This window comes from Gouania willdenowi, chromosome 9, assembly GCF_900634775.1.
Source record: "Gouania willdenowi chromosome 9, fGouWil2.1, whole genome shotgun sequence".
Classification (NCBI taxonomy): Eukaryota; Metazoa; Chordata; class Actinopteri; order Blenniiformes; family Gobiesocidae; genus Gouania; species Gouania willdenowi.
This window is the reverse complement of record NC_041052.1, coordinates 17,450,165-17,467,634: the sequence shown is the minus strand read 5'-3', so window position 1 is coordinate 17,467,634 and position 17,470 is coordinate 17,450,165. Positions and strand designations below refer to the sequence as shown.

Below are 17,470 nucleotides of genomic sequence, written 5' to 3'. Positions count from 1 at the left end.
ACACCAAAAAAAAAAACACACTCACAAAACGCCAAAAAAAAAACCCTGAAAAAACACCATAGAAATGAATGCGTTTGGAAGGAAAATGAATGTGAACAGATCTATGCTTTATACCTCTGTAACACAGGATAGGAACAGATCTACCCCTAAGGAGTCATGTAAGTTTGATGTGAAGTACTTTATCTTAAATAATCAGTGTGTGTGTGTGTGTGTGACAGTTACGATGTAATGCTATGCAGTGATTGGCTGACACCTTGTCCCCCCCCCCGCGCTCGGCGCTGCAGGAGGAGCAGAAACCTAGAGAGCAACGTGTGATCAGCCCTGTCTGCTCACCTCAGGTTACCCCTGCTGCGCTCTCCCTCCATCGCTGCTCACGTTAAGTCTCCACATTAAAGACGGCGGCGCTGCGAGCCGTGCCGTCCAATCACAGAGCTGTCGCTGGCAGAATAAAATGTCACTCCTGCTGTCATCGATCCTGTCCCTGAGGTGGAGATGAAACTTCTCCTCCTCACAGGAGGCACAGACACCAGGAGGAGCAAATCATTGCTTTTATTATTGATTAATCTGTTAAAGATTTCCTAATTACACCTCTGATTCTTTGATTATGGGGTGTCATATAGCTCTATTTGCAATAATAGCAGTTATTTAATTTACTATTTAATCATGATTTAGTTACAAAACTATATTTTCAATCAACAAAGGGGGAAAGCGTTTAACTAACATTTATTTGAGCAAGATTTTGTATTTAATTGCAACAGAAGTTTATTGGATACTACAACATTGATGTCTGAGAATATCTTTTTTTAGGTTATTAAGGAAAATATTTATCACAAAATAAAAATATTGAGTGGAAGTATCATAAGTAATGAACAGTATGGCTGTACTGAAATTTCAAATATCTACAAAGTAGTTCCGGTACCTGTTCTGTAATAGTGTACATGGTTTTACTCATTTTACATGGTTTCCTCATTTTACACTTCCATTTTAATTGAAATCATATACAAAAAAAAAACCCACAATACTATGTATATATATTAATAATAATATTTAATTTTTTGCTTGTTCTCATCCGACATCCATAAACCATAATCTCCATGACCTGGCCAATGAGAAAGTAGACTGCTATTAGAAAAAGTGTGGGTACCGCTGGTCGAGATCAGACTGGCATAACTGATGGCCCGATAGCCACGCACAGTATGGCCCCCAAAACAAATACAAAATATGACACAGCAAAAATACACAAAATGACTCAACGGCATACAAAAGGTCAACAAAATCCAAAAGTGATTTAAAAAACATGCTAAAGGACAACAAAAATACACAAAACAATTTAAAAAATTTACAAAAATACACAAAATTTACAGAAAAAAACAAAACAAAACCCAACTACAAACACATGTATTTATGCTGAGATTTGTCCTTATTGTAAATTATGACTTGAATATTGTTGATCAAATACTAACGCATGTTTGTGGCCCAACTATGATAAAAGTTTCTCTTGTCTGGTCTAGACTACGTTTACCAAAGCCAGTTGGTGAGACGTTTACTGACACTCTGTTAAACAGAAAGAAGCCAGGGCTGAAGAGTCAACTTGTTAGTAAAACTGTTCCCATTCATACAGAACTATCACAGCTGCAGAAACCTTGGAGAACTCTTCAGCTGTATTAAAAGTCTTTGTGTGGTGGTAGTTTTATCATGTATCAGTGTTTGATCTCTTATCAATGCTCCTCTCTTCCTCCCTACAGGACGACACAGAGCCCTACTTTATTGGAATATTTTGTTTCGAGGCTGGAATCAAGATCATCGCTCTGGGCTTTGCCTTCCACAAAGGCACCTACCTGCGTAATGGCTGGAATGTAATGGACTTTGTGGTGGTCCTAACAGGGTAAGTAGCACTGGCCTAATGGCTTATTCAGCTGATGGGCAGCAGCGATTAACAATGGGAGGGAACGCTTTGCAATCTGTGTGTGCGTGTGTGTGTGTGTTTCTAATGATCAGAAGAGCCGAGCCTTTTCCGGACGGCCGGGTGCTTGTTTCCCGTTCCACACATACAGAAGAATGGTAAACATGGCTGTGTGCAGATTCTGACTCTTTTATTCTGTCTTTGTCAAACATTCTCAGATGATGAAAGTCTGACTACTTTTTGTGCAATTCTAAGAAAAACATGAAGAAAAAAAAAGTAGAGCCTGATTCCTGCTCTGTGTGTTACAGGATGTGTTTAATGTCATTTGTCACGGTCACATCAGCTGTAAAGAATACCTGCAGAGAATTTGAACTGCAAGCTCTATCTACAGATTTTAAAGAACACGAGGTTTAGTCAGGTTACTATCCCCCGCCACAAAGTGTGGAATTTTAAGATAGGAACCAAATTTGGTGTGTGGCTTCAGGGTATCAATACCTTGATGGAGTTTGAAAATGAGAAGCACTTCTGGAGTTATTGCCCTTGTTCCGGTTTTTTTTTCTGATGGGGGATGTTGATGACTGTCTTTTTGCTTTCTTTAAAAGTCCTTGTAGAGCAGGCAGTAATAGAAAAACAGGGTCATTCATGAGAGAAGTTGGCCGTCATTTATGCCCCACATTGTAAGCGGTCAGGGTTCTTGCCAGCGCTGTTAAGCGTAGGGGCCCACTACGGTGTAATCTGGATCCCGTACATTGTGATGTCGCCCCCTGCGGTGTGTTTCAACCAGCGTAGTTTGCTTTTCTGTTGTTTTTTTCCTTTTTAAATTTGTACCGTCATAACAATTATTGCACACGTGATCCTCCATGCCCGTGTTGTTTAAACTCTCTTTTTAATCTGCATAACCGAGAAACGCATACATCAGCCGCAATGTCTATTTAGTACAGTGGCTATATACAATACTGTGGCTTTTAAAGCAACTTTGACTTTAGTGCAACATCTCATTAGTGCAACTTAACTGAGGTATATGTCTAGAACAACAAATACATGCAGGAAGTTAGTACTTTCTTTTTAGATTTTTTTGAAAAACCACCAGCTGGTCAACATGCCCAGGATTTAGTGCACTCCTTTGTGCATTTACAATGTCTCCTGTGGTGGAAAAGACTTTCCTGGTTAAATAAAAATAAAGGTAGAAAAATAAAAAAATATATATATATACGTATATGTTTTTTTTAAATTGATATGGTTGCATTCTAAATCAATCCAAGAATCGCACGACATCATATCGCGATATATCGCTGAATCAATTTTTTTCAACACCCCTACTTCTCTCTTTACCTGAGGACTCCAAGGACCCCTGCAGCCACTTAGCTGCCCCCGATTTTGCCTGTGTGCAACACAGTGTGCTTCTACTGCTAGCATATAGCGACAGATGAAGCTGCTCGTCATGTTTATAAGTTGCAACAGATCATTCTACATGTATGCACATGGATGTGAATAGGTTCAGGTTGAGAAAGGTGTTTGCTTAAAGAGACATCGGCTTCATTCGAGTTGCACGGGTTGGGGCTGTGTTCTGACGGGCTCAGGCTGGGTCAGGTCTTCTTTCTAGGCCCGATTAAAGCTCTACTGTGTGCATCCTCTGCTTTGTAACCCATAATCACCATCCAATAAAAATGTATGATACCATGTACCATGATTCTCTGGTCTTTGGTGAGAGCAGACGTGTTTTTCTTTGCTCCGATAACACGACCTTGGCTACAGCTGGCTACAGCTGAACAGCCTGAACAGCCTGAAAAACTGGGCCCAAGACTGAAGGAAAATGGTGAAAAAACCGCAGGGAGGCCCTTCAGAACCCAAGTCGGGTTTGGAAGAGGTCAAGGAGATGATACGCGAGGGTCTACAAAACCTATCTGCCGAGATAAAGTCGTTGGAAAAGACGCTGGAAAATTCACTGGAAAGACTACAAAGCGAAACAAAGGTACTGAAAGAAAAGAATGAAAGAAATGCTGAAGAGATAAAATTGTTGAACGCGAGGGTTGAACAGCTGGAACAAAAGGAAAGAGAGAAAGATGTCATCATCACAGGCCTAAAGATAAAACCCAGGAGTGACGAAGAAACAAAATCGATTGAACAACAGGTCATTGACTTCCTGAAGTCGAAGGACATTGTCCTGAACCCTGACAACATCAACTCCTGCCATCTCCTGCCAAAGAGAAATGATACCAGAGCTGTAAAAATAACCTTCACGAATATAAAATTCAAAGGAGAAATAATCAAGCAACGAAACAAACTCAAGGGAACGAAGGTGTACATCAATGAAAACCTGACGAAACAAAATGCAAGCATTGCATGGAAAGCACGTCAAATAAAAAAAGAAGGAAAGATTTTGAAGACGTGGTCAAAAAACTGCAGGATTTACATCCTGGAAGAAGAGGACGGAAAACCAGTTCTTATCAAGACGATGGACAACTTGGGAAAATACGAAGGATCCACCTAAACAACAACACTACTGATGGTAATCATGGATATGGACCCAGATCTATATAAACACTGGAAACAAAACTCAGACTGTGATTATTTTACGGAGACCGAATTAAATGTGGAAACCAAGAGTAAAAAAGGTCTGTCATTTATTCATTTCAATTGCTAGGTGGTGGGGTGATTAAGGATTACATTAAATTTAAATTCAAAGTGTTTATTGTCATATGTGCAGTTAGAAACACGATTTTTTTTTATATATACAATGAAATTACTGCCTTGCTTATGAACTAAGATATAATAATGTGTTTATACAAGTTAAATCTAACAGTGGAAAATACAACACTGCCAATAAAACTAACAACAGCAGTTAGAAACACCCTTATGAACTAAGATATATTACATTAAAATACTACTTTGCTTGTGAACTGGGATGTAGTGATGTGTTCATACAAGTTGGATCTGATCCCATCATCAGACAGTGGAAAATACAACACTGCCAATAGAACTAACAACAGCTGGATTACCCTTGATGTAGAGACAAAACAAGGTGACATTGTGGATGAAAAGGGAAGAATCTTCCAAACACCTTCGAAAGAGGAACTATTCTTGAACTGGAGGAATGCTAACAACGTCTGGCAGGGAACAAGGCCAACAGATGAGAATACACAAAAAAGAAGAAATCAAGAATGTTTGACCAGAGAGACATGTAAACCCATGTAAATCTGCGATGGTAAAACAGGGGACGGGACCCGGATAAGCAAACTGCTTCTCTCGTCTCCTTTTTCGGCATGTACAAAAAATGTAAAAAAAAAAAAAAAAAAAAAAAAAAGTGAATGTAACCATGTCGGAAATAAACTGAATAAATAAATAAATAAATAAATGAGTTGGAGAGGGGGCATGTCCAAAACAGTCCCAATATTACTACAGGTCCCACATGATACATCATTTAAATTTGAGAAGCACATTTTTGAATCAAAAATAAAATGTTATTTCTTGTCTATACAGTGTGTGAGTATTTAGTGGAGGACCTATACCAAGCATGAGTAACTCTGGGGGGGGGTTTAACCAGACCTCCCTACAACACTCACGCCGGCGGCGCTTGCTCGCACACCTTGCTATCCCCCTATGCTGTGAAACATTCCTGGTGAGATTTTATTTTTTAAATCTGTGACCCGACATAATGAAGGTATAGCTGAAGTCTGCGTTTACTTGTGGACTTCAGCCAGCAGCTTCACTGGTTCGTCACTGGTTCCTCCTCCTCCTCCTGGCAGAACTTTAAAAAAAAACAACCCCACTAAACCTGAAGATTGATCTTTCAATACAGCTTCCAACTAAAATTCACTCTTGGGTACCCTTTAAGTTGACAACACTGGTGTAGCTGTGTGCATTCAGACCTTTTGAAATCAAGTGCAATCGTGAGGCATAGTAGTAGTAAAGTGGAAGTAGACATTTAAAAAGAAAGAAAAAAACACCTAGAATAGAAGAAATACATAATTTATACTTTATTCACTCGAAGTCTTGTTTTTTTCTCTCTGCATTGTTGAAGAAAGTAATGAGTCCATGTAAAAAATGAATTGTACTGAATAGAAAGTACAGATATTTGTGTAAAAAAGATGGAAGCAATACTAAGTGAAGCACAGCTGCTTGAAAAAACATAGTTAAATACATTAAAGTATCTGTAGCTTCTGTATCTGTACACAAAAACAACTAAAGTAATAGGACCAGCATTTTTAAGTAATAAAGTAATACATTTACTAATATTAATATTAAGTGGATTTTTATTAAAAGACAAAATTTGGAGAAAAAAAATTGTATATTGTACATACGAGTACAAATTATTAAAGCAGTGCCTCAATGACATATTTCCATTAAGTGTTTTTAAAGTGTTTTCCTGGCTATTTACTACCTCAAGAGCTTTGAAGCAACAACACATTGTACAATTCCTTTTGTTCCTTCAAACCCTGCTTTTTTTTTTTTTTTACAAAATCGGACAGAAACATGAGATGTTTTGAAAAGTGTGAGCAGCATTAGCTCTACAAGTTGCGGTGTTACCACAGATTGTGTGTGGAGTAAACACAGATGATTCCCCAGGCGGTTGCTGACAAAGTGAGGACATGAATAGTGTTGTGAGTGTGAGAGAGGTGGAGGATGTTGGTGACAGAGGACTGTGTTACGCCTCGTAGCGTCTCCAGACAGCTTAGGGTCCCTGCTGGGCACCGATGGGGCATTCTTGTATAACGTCAGGGAGACTTTTTCAACCCATTTCAGGAACGTCTTTGTAGTAAACAGAGCCTCATTAACAGCTCTGCCCCTTCCCAGTGTAAGTCACTGGGACTCACTGAGGCTCAAAAACAAGCCATTCACTGTAAGGCGTGCTTTTAGTTGTACCAGATGCACCTAGGGCAGGGCGATTTTGCCTAAAAACTCTTTATTATTTATTTATTTTTTTTTAAATTTGAGCTTTGATTTGATTTTCGATTTTTTTTTTTTTTCGATGCACTTAAAAATGACTGCAGACATCAGATTTATTGTAAAAAGTGCAACTTTATTGCTGTGATTGTCCTCAAGAGTTAAAATGCATAGAACAATCCAAAAATAATAAGTAATAAGGCTCTGTCATTCAACAATTTCAAGCTTTAACCCAGGTTTAAGCAAAAGTGCAACAGCAACTTCACAGTAGCTTAAATATTTTGATTAAGAAATCAGTTAACTCCATATTTTATAACATAACATTACAATAAAAAAAATTAACTTTTCCCTTAGCATCTAAGCATAGTGCGAATAAAACATTAAACATGCCTGTGGCCCACATATAGTCTACTCAAAGGGTAAACAAATGTAAACAAAGAGGGGGCAGGCTCATATCGCACTACGGCAACCCACAAGGACGGAACGCAAAAAAGTCCGAAAAAACTGTGGTGTAGAAAAAAATACATGTATATTTTTAATTTTTTTTTAACTTGAATTTGCAAAACAAAAAATGTTTTTATTTACAAATTCGATGAAATCGATTTTTTTGCTCAGCCCTAGGTGCACGTCTGTGTGTCTACATGATCTCTTCTTTTTCCACACACTCTGTGATTTAAACCTTTGTTCTGCAGGAGTCTTGAAAACTCAGATGTAGGCGTGGCTTGTATTTACATAGTTCACGTGTGCCAAACTCAAGGCCCGGGCCGGGGGCAAAATCCGGCCTTTAGAGCAACTGCAACATTTTGCTTAGAAAACTATTTAAAAACAACTATAGAGCATAATGATGGGAATGAACAAGTGAAAGAATCTCATTTTGTAAATAAGTGGAAAGAAACAGTATTTAGTGCTGTGGTTCCCAACCTTTTTTGGATCGTGACCCCATTTTGATATCAAGAATTTCTGGAATTAGTTTTTGATCATGCTTGAGGTCATATATATATGTATATATATACATATATATTTATTTTTTTTACTGCATTTTAGTTGAATTACATTAGTATTTTACAAAGTGAAAGTATAGAACTAGAGATTGTGTTGTTTTAAGTGAATTTTTTTTTTTTTTAGAAATGTACATTTACAAAATGTAGTTTAGTTTTTCAGAAATTTCAGATGACCCCACATAGGGTCCCAACCCCAAGATTGAAAAACACTGATTTAGTGGCTGCTGAACAGATTGAATACTATAGTTATTTTATTTTTATTTTTTATTTCCAGTCATCTCACGCCTGGGGTGTAACCAAGACTGACTTATTTGTACATTTTCCACTCTTTCTCTCTCTAGTACCCCCTGTAGTGCCATAACGTACCCCCATTTGAGAAACACTGCTTTAGAGCATTAAATTTGTCTTTCAGGATAAAGTCAAAATTACAGAAAACAATACTGTGTAAAAATACTTCAGTAATTCAGTTGTAGATATCTCAGCCCTTCCAAATACCTAAATTCAATAAATATCCACAATACTTGCCAGGGCGCACCATTTTCTGATGCTTTTATCACATGATGGCAGTCATTTTTGCAAATTGTTAGTGTGATAAAAGATATCTTCATCTTTTGCAAAATTCTGCAATTTCATTAAAAATTATTCCACAAATATTTCCAAAATTAAAAAAAACATTTGCTCACAAACTCGAGGAAATTTAAAGATTGGATATTGTCTGTAACTTCCATTACTTTACATACATTTATAGGGCAGAATGGTGTTAAAATTACTGCCTAAAATTTGCGGCCCACTTGAAATCAAAGTGGTCCGTATTTGGCCCTTGAACTAAATTATGTTTGACACCTCTGACATAGTTTATTAAAAGAGGGACCAAAATCACACTTTTTTGATTTGGTTTTTAATTTCAATATTTGGATGAAAGAGTTAACGGTTATAATAGGTAATCAGCTATGGAAGCCAAATCCTTTCAGAGTATCCAATTTGGTCCGCAGGAGAAAGTGAAAATTACAGAGGAAACAGGAATAGTTGTGTAAATTACCAAATAATTCAGTTGTGAATTGTTGTTGAAAGAACTCTAAATTTTTCCATTCAAAATCCTGCAATTTTTCTCAAATTATTCCACAAAATCTCCACAAATCAAATAAAAATTGGTTGGAACATGAAAAAATCAAAGGGTAATTTAAATATTCACTTATTGCTAAGATATTGTGGATGCCTTTCATGCTTTATATCCAGTGACGTGCAGTCAGGGTAGGCAGGTAGGCAGTGCCTACCCAAGGGTGAATTGATACTTTGATTATTTGTTTTAATTATAATATAATTATAAATTATTTATTTTTCCATTTCCGATAGCCTGCAGCACCTATAAGTTTGAATGTGTCAGCATTTTGTGCTTTTCATAGCCCAAATGACTGAATATCGCAATTTCCTGGTACAGCAGAGACGCTGCACAGTCTCACTCCGCTGTAAGACAGGAGGAGGCCACGCCCCCTCCCAAAAGCACATTGCTGCTCTGCCTCTATTCCCATAGCGTGTTTTCATGTGTTTGCGCATGCGCAGTCGGTTCCCCAAGATGAAAACCATTTATGTAAAAAGGCAGCTCTCTACGCTGCCTTTTTACGTAACCACGCTATGCTAAATGCTATACGTACCTTCAGAGTGCATTAGTGAATTGATACAGCGTGGCCGCTGCTATGTTCTCTAGCTAGTGGGCGGGATAACACTACAGGTGGGGTGACAGCACTAGAGACGATAAAGAAACTTGCTTATGAAGAAAAACGACTTTTAAAAGATGGGAGACCAACACCTGAGCTACCAGACCTTCAACAAAGGAAAGGTCACAAAATTGTTCAGGTTTTATACAGTGAATGGAAGGATTGGCTTTGTTTGACTGAGGCTGTTCCGAGTTGTTGTTGTTGTCATTTTCTCCATGTTTATGTGTTTCCAACGCAAAGAACGGATGCGCTGCCGTGTCATGAGATATATTTTGTTGGGAGAGTGTGGAGCCTACATTAAATAATTGTTTGTTTTTATGCTGATTTTGTTAGATGGCTAAATGCTTGTTCATGTGGATCTTGTTGGGTTCTTTCTTTCTTATTATGAATTTTATATTTTGATAAGCGCATTGAGATGACTTTGTTGTAAATTACGCTATACAAATAAAGTTGAATTGATTTAACACTTTCCAGCAGAAACATATGGAATTGTCATGGGTGTTGACATTGGTGGTCTCAATTTGCAACGCCCTGCCTACCCAATCCCAGTGCTCAAGGCACATCACTGTTTATATCTAATGTATAACTGGAAGTGCAAATTTGGGCACATTAATGTTGAAATTGTTCAAACCTGCGGCCCACTTGTGTTGTCCGTATTTGGCCCCTGAACTAAAATGAGTTTGACACCCCTGGTTTAGAGCATTTATGGGTAAGTCTCTGTTGACTATTGGCTGGCTGCAGGAGCTGCATGCATGCACAGCCTTTTCCTGATTTAATTGGAGCTGAGCCGGCTGACGTGATAACCATAATTGAAGGGCCGGTCGGTGGATGAGGCCATTACAGGAGCAGCTCTGCTCATCTCCTTATCAGCCCGGCTTTGCTCTGTGAGTCCACGGCCTAATGCACAGATGCCAACAAACCACTTCTGCACAATGATGTTCATTTCCTGCAGGATGTGCAGACCAGGAAACCCGAGCTATTAGGCATTAGCAGGGACTCATGGATCGTTAGCGTGAAAGACGCTTCAGAGCCTTAGTGTGTTTGTACTATGAGCTGTGAGCAGGTTCATGTTGGAGTCATGAAGGCCACGATGACGGTTAGACTGGAGCTCATTAGGTGTGAGGTTCTTAATTCAGTAAAAGTACAGATAATTGCATAAAAGTGTACTGCAAGATACTGTAATGCTCATCATTGTCAGTTATAGTAAAGTGGCTTTAAAGCAGGTATTTTCAGGCTCCTGACACATCCTCTAATGACCCTTTAAAGCAGACATAGGCAACTGGTATAGCCCTCGGTGCAATTTTGTGCGGGCCCCAATTCAAATTCTCAAAATTTGTATTTGAAGAAGTTGGAAGGAATAAAAAGCCCACCATATTACACAAAACAACTCCCAAAACACACAAATTGACAGCAAATTGCACAAAGTACACAAAAAATTCCTAAAATATACAAAATGACAACACATTACAGAATAGTTCCAAAGACGCACAAACTGTCAATGAAATTACACAAAATTAAAAGAAAATATAGAAACAACAAAATCATTGCACATGTTACAGAGCAACAAAATTTAATTTCAATGTCATCCCATCCAAGAAAACATGAAAAGACAATCACACATAAAACAGCGGGAGAACTGCGGTTCGCTAAAAGGGTAGGGTGGGGGGCGCGGAGCGTCAGATTTGCAAACATCCATAGTGAGATTGAGACACAACCTTGAGCTGGCGTGTGGGGGAGGCGAATGGGTGATAACAATTTGTTTTGGTTTCAGGCTAGCACTCTTTCAGTAGCCTTGAAGTCTTTGGACTCAGCAGTAAATCCAATAATGTGGCATCAAACAGTTGGCCGAGCATTCATCCTCTCCATCCTCTTCAAGACCGCAAACACTCCATAGTAGCCTCCTGTTTACTTTTGAGTTAGTTCATCATGTTAGTCTGAGAGTTCACTGCTCTGCCACATCCTTCAGAGATGACTGGCACCCTTCCCAAAACAGCTGGCAACGTAATACAGGCTTTACGATAGATCAAAAAGCTGCTAGCTCCAATCATTAGCATCCCTGCTACCATGACTCCAATCATGTATATATCCTCCACGTCCTCCACAGAAAATAAAGACAGACACACAACCTTCCATTTGTTCCAAGTATCCATTGTGTATTCGGCAGCAAATGTTTCATTTGGACACGCAGGCTATAGGTTAGATTTTAGGCCCAAGCCCGGCCCGAGCCCGACCCGAAATTTGGGCCGGGTCGGGCAGAGATGTCACGCTTTAGAGTCGGGTTAGGATTGAGTCGGGCTTCAAGATTTTTTTTAAATCTCTCTCTATTACATTAATATTATTTTTTTATAAACACAAAAACACTTCTATATTGTTGTAATATCATTTCTAAAGTGATTTCTGTTAGTAGTGGGGCGGGATATTGACGGCGTTGTTGCGTTTAGTTGTTCAGTGTTCACATTCACTGAATATTATTTGCTGATTTTGCTCATTCCTCACCTGCTGCCTGAGCGCAGGGAACAAATATGATTACGTGCTTCAGTCAGGTCTGCACTCCACGCACGGGCCGCCCGGTCTGGTCTGCATACTGTAACGGACTGGGTTCTATGTTCTGGTTATGTTCCAGTTGTGTGTATTCAGTGATAAACTGATGTTGAGATTTCCCATGGCAGAGAAGTATCATGGTTACGTGCAGCTTTCTCTGCCAATGTGTGTCTTTGTTTACATGTGTTCTGAGTGTTGATTGGTTGGGAGGCTGGGGAATGGGCGGGCGTAAGCGGGGAAAAGAGTGAGCAATACTGTTCCGACGATAGCATATGAGTGTATGACGGTTCTTTGTGTGTTTGATTGTTTATTTTTGGCGTGTTACTACAACCTCCATTAAAGCCTGTAAAACTGTGATAACGGCTCGAGTCACATCATTAAAATACCTTTTGGGCAGAGCTATGGTGCGTGTGCGCTTTGTGCAACTTTTAACATTTTAGTGAAAGTATTTTAATTTTGCGTATTTACTTGTAAAATGTCAGAGTTACCGCTCTCTAAGGGTTGAACACCGGCTATTACAATTGAATTTTGCTATTGGCTGAGACAGATTAATGTGACCATCGTGTGTCATCAACTTTCACTGTTGGCCCCGCCCCTCTTAAAAAAGCTGGGAGCAGGGTTTCCTCCAATCACAGCCCTCAGTGAGCATTGATTGACAGCTGCAATGCGGAAGTCATCATGCTATGTGTGTATGTACAGACACATCATGTGTCCCTTTCCGTCTGTCTCTGCATGTGCGCGGATGTGCATGTACATCTTGTTGCTGTGTGTGTGTTTTCCTGCCTGACTGGGTGTGTCCTACTGCTACAGAAGTAACGCCCATAATCAAGGCATTTTTTTTAATTATCCCCAGAGTTGCAGGTCAGCAGGAAGCAGGGGTTTAGTTACTCTTTAAGTACAGTAACAACATATTTACACTTCCTACTGTTACCTTCTGGCATCTCAGCGTCAGTGGCCAATTGGGATGAGTGATCCTGGACAAGCCCCCAATTATAGAGTGCCTTTCTTCCCTCCTCTCCACCTTCAGATCTGGATCAGGTGTTCAGCAGAGAGGAAGGAGGAATGTAAGCCTGAGAGGCACCAGCTGCAACTCTACCTTGACACTTTGCACCATTATACATGACTGCTTATTGTCATGGTGAATCTGTGCTGTGCACCACTGGTGGTGGTGTGTATGTGTGTGTGTGTGTGTGTCACCTGTTCTAACATCTTCACATTTCAAACATGCCATCAATTGATCGTCCACACGTCGCTCATCAGTTGCTAATCACGTTTCAGCGCTCGTTAAAAGCTGGGCTCTGGTTCAGGCTTCTTGACCTGCACCAGTGAGACGTGGGGAGCAGCTAATGAGAGCGTGTATCTGGTGGTCGAAGGCGTATCGAGCCGAGGGCAGGGGGAATTGAATCACTTCAGCTCGCACTTTTTATAGCTACTGGATCAAAGCGGACACACACACACACTCACACATACAGAGAATAGTAACGGTTCATGTTCTTCAGATATCTGCTCTACATGGTGGGAAGCTTATGTAAGAGACTACACACACACAAAACATTGCAAAGAAGGATAAGAGTAGGGATGCACCAAATTGAAAATTCTTCACCGAAACCAAAAACTGAAAATGAGGAAACCAAAAGCGAAAGAAATGATTTGGTCTATTATTAATACCATTGCATTTATGTTTGTGACCAGGGTTGGGGTCTATTATAATTGTAATCGTGTAATTGATAATTAAATACAATTGTGGCGTAATTATAATTGTAATTGCAAATTTAAAAAGCTGTTGCTGCTGCTGTCGTAATCGTAATTAAATTGTAATTGAGTTTAGATACTTGACTTTGTATTTGTAATTGCTATGAAAATTCTATAAAAAATTGTCTATTATAATTTAACGTAAAACTGGGGAACCATGTTACAGTTCTATGTACAGTTCTACATATATGTAGTTAACAATTGTTAAAATATGTTTCAGATCGAGGGCTATGCTGACACAAAAAGGCTCAGATGCCCACACCAAAAATATTGAAACCTATATTTTCATTGTATATGAAGATTAACAAAGTAAACAAGATCAGAAAGAAATTAAATGATAGTCATTTGTTTTTCGTGTACTTTACAGCTGATTTAGGAGCCGTTATTAAAAGAGATGCTAAGAGAAAGCTAACACATGAAGGTTAACTTTATTAGGTCATTTATTTATTATTACTTAATTTTAAATGAATTTCAGTAATTGAGAATGTAATTATAATTTACTTTCTGAGGATAAAACATAATTGAAATTTAATTGTAATTGGGAAAAAGGCTGGTTACTGTAATTGTAACTGAAAAATGTAATTGACCCCAACCCTGGTAGTGACTGTGTTCTAACCTCACTAAAATCAAGACATTGCAATTGCATCAATTAAAATTGATGCTTCAAAGAATAAATCCATTAAAATTAAACAATGCACAATATGAAATAAAATACAAAATGAAATGTTTAACTTGACTCCACTTGTGTACATTGAATAATAATGTACAGGCCTCGAACTCAAATTACATATTATCTCTAATTAAAATTGAAGTTTTTAATGAGGAGCAACTTCTCTGCTTTTTTAAAGTGAAATATCGTCCTCTTCTCATTGCTCTCCTGCTCTGTGCACGTCTCTGTCACTCTTCAAGCGGCGTGCATCATTTCATGTGTGCGCTGCTTTATTCCCACATCCACGCAATGATTTTTATAACTCGGCTCACGTACAGGTTCGATGAAGTGCAGAAGATCTGAAAGGATCTCCGTGAAACGTGTGCTGACAGACTCTAAAGCCTATTTTTTGTTCCTGACACACGTCAATGTGACACAGAAACAAATGGCAGTTGAGAGTTACCTTTTCATTGTTTTCACTCCGTCTCAACGTCTGCTTTAGCAGATGCTTTAATGCTCAGATATACTGAAATACGGCTGCTTCGTGGACATGTTGGCCCATATCCATACACCGTTTGCTGTGTCATCACAATATCCTTTTTAGGCTGGATTGTTTCTGTGAAAAAAGTGTTTTTTTTTTTACTTCGTAAAAGCACGTTGAGCTGCATTCTTTGTAAGAAAAGCGCTTTTTATAAATAAAGATTGATTTGATTTATGTGTTTGTGTTATTGATTTGTGTTTTTATAGTCATTTGTGTATTTTTGATGTTGATTTGTGTATTTTTTTTTTCACTTTATGCATTCCTCTGTCATATTGTGTGCTTTTGGAATCACTTTAAGTATATTTGTTGTCATTTGGTGTGTTTTTGCAATCTTAGTGTATTTGTAGTCATTTTGATGATTTCTGTTGTCATTTTGTGAATATTTTCCTGTCATTTCTTTGATATTCTTTCTTTTGGAGGGATTTTGTGTTTTTAAAGTTTATCATAATTCATTATGGGAGCCACACAATATTAGACCTAAAGCTGCATGTGGCCCTCGGTCATACTAATGTCTATATACTAGGGATGTAACGATTAATCGTATGGCAGTTAAAAATCGATTCATAGGTATCACGATTGACATCAATACTTTGAAAATTTAATCGCAGTACTTTTTTTAAACAGCATTATATTTATATTTATCCCTTCTCTTGTCCAGCAGTGTACAGCGGGCAGAATCTCCTACTATTTTCTTTCTGGCCGCATTCTACTCTTACATGTTAATAAATGATTCCTTGCCCCTTTAGCACCGAAAGAATATTTGTAATATTACGTGAAAATCTGTAAAAGTCACGTTTTCCTATTAGCTCTGTCTGCTAGCATAGCATCTCTTCTTCACTGCTAGATTAGCTGCATGCCAACCGACCACTGGGTTACCATCGCCCTCTGCTGGTCCAAACAAATATCTGACGTAAATTGGTGCCGATTTTTTAAAAAAAATTTTTAAGTCCAATTGTTAAGGCACAAAATACATTTTCAGTTGCACTTTTAAAAAGAAAAAGAACTATTATGCAGTTTTGCATTGTTTACTATAAAACCAGAATTTAAATTAATAAGCTTCTTCTTCATTTGTATTATTCCTTTCTTTATTTAATTCAAGATTTATTTTTAGTTAAATTGCATTGTTTTGAATAGTTTATCTATGGATTCTTTTGACAATTATAAATAAATGGAAAATAATACAGTATTTTCTATTTTTTTTTCCCCAAAAAAATAAAGGAATATTTTTCAGTCATCATTTGACTACAGTCCCATTTTGTAAAATAAATCGTGAGAGAATCGTATCGTGAACCCAGTATCGTGAATCGAATTGTATCGGGAGTTGAGTGAATCGTTACATCCCTACTATACTGTATATACTGTACGGGTGTTCGAAAAAAAAGCGATTCCGCTTTATATCGCGTTATTACGTCGCACGATTCTCGGATCGATTCAGAATGCAGCCCATATCGATTTCTTATTTATTTTTTAAATAATTTGATTAATTTATTTATTTATTTATTACCTTTATTTTGATTTAACCAGGAAAGTATTTTCCACTTCAGGAGACATTATAACTGCACAATGAAGTGCTCTGAAACCTGGGCATGTTGACCAGCTTGGGGTTTTTCAATAAAATCTAAAATTTAAGTACTAACTTTCTGCATTTATTTGTTGTTTTAGGCATATACCTCAGTAATGTTGCACTAAAGCCAAACTTGGTTTAAAAGCCACAGGCAGATTGTATGTTATTTATTTATTTTAAGTTGTTGGTACATGGCATGTTAAAGCCAATGTTTTGAGTGTAAAATATGCCAATAAAATATATTTCATACATAATGTTCTCATGAAGGTGTACACACTTACAGATTAGTTGTTTCTTAAGTCATATATATATATATATATATATATATATATATATATATAAAAAAATCTAAATAATCGCCTTATACTTATCGGGATATATGGTATCGTGACCTATGTATCGGGTTACGAATCGTATGGCCAGATGCGAGGCAATACACACCCTAATATATACTGTATATATATCAACATAGCTTAAATACACAGTAATATATATTCAAAGGAGAAAAATTACTCTTTTTTTAATACTATTCCCTCAATGACAAAAGACTCACTGGCTCTGCCTGTTTGCAGTAGAAATGATGGAGGTTGTCTCAGCGGCTTCTCGTCTTTTCCTCAACCAAATCCCAGGATTAACTCTGTGTTTGCCAGCTTTACAGTAGTACCAGTGCTTGTTGTGGCTCTGTGCTGTGAGAGCACACACAGACTCCCTGCTGGATCCTAATGAAAGCATATACTGTAGCTCAGGCCAGAGTTTCTCTTTGTTACTTTATTTTTAAACCCAAGGATCTAAAAATATCCTAGAAAAGCTAGAAATGTCCCAAAGGAGACTTTAGGTGTGTCCTGATCTGCTGCTCTGTGTAACGTAGGAGTTCTTACACCTCACCTGATCAAAATGAGCCCAGAGGAGAAGAACGGAGT

At 38.1% G+C, this 17,470-nt stretch overlaps 1 protein-coding gene across 1 annotated transcript in view; it reads left to right on the top strand.

Annotated features, from left to right (window-relative positions):
• The window catches only part of cacna1ba (calcium channel, voltage-dependent, N type, alpha 1B subunit, a), a 126,207-nt gene that overhangs the window by 7,831 nt on the left and 100,906 nt on the right, over positions 1–17,470 (top strand). The window contains 1 exon segment of the mRNA XM_028458069.1: positions 1,746–1,885. Within this exon segment, the coding sequence (XP_028313870.1) occupies positions 1,746–1,885 (140 nt within the window).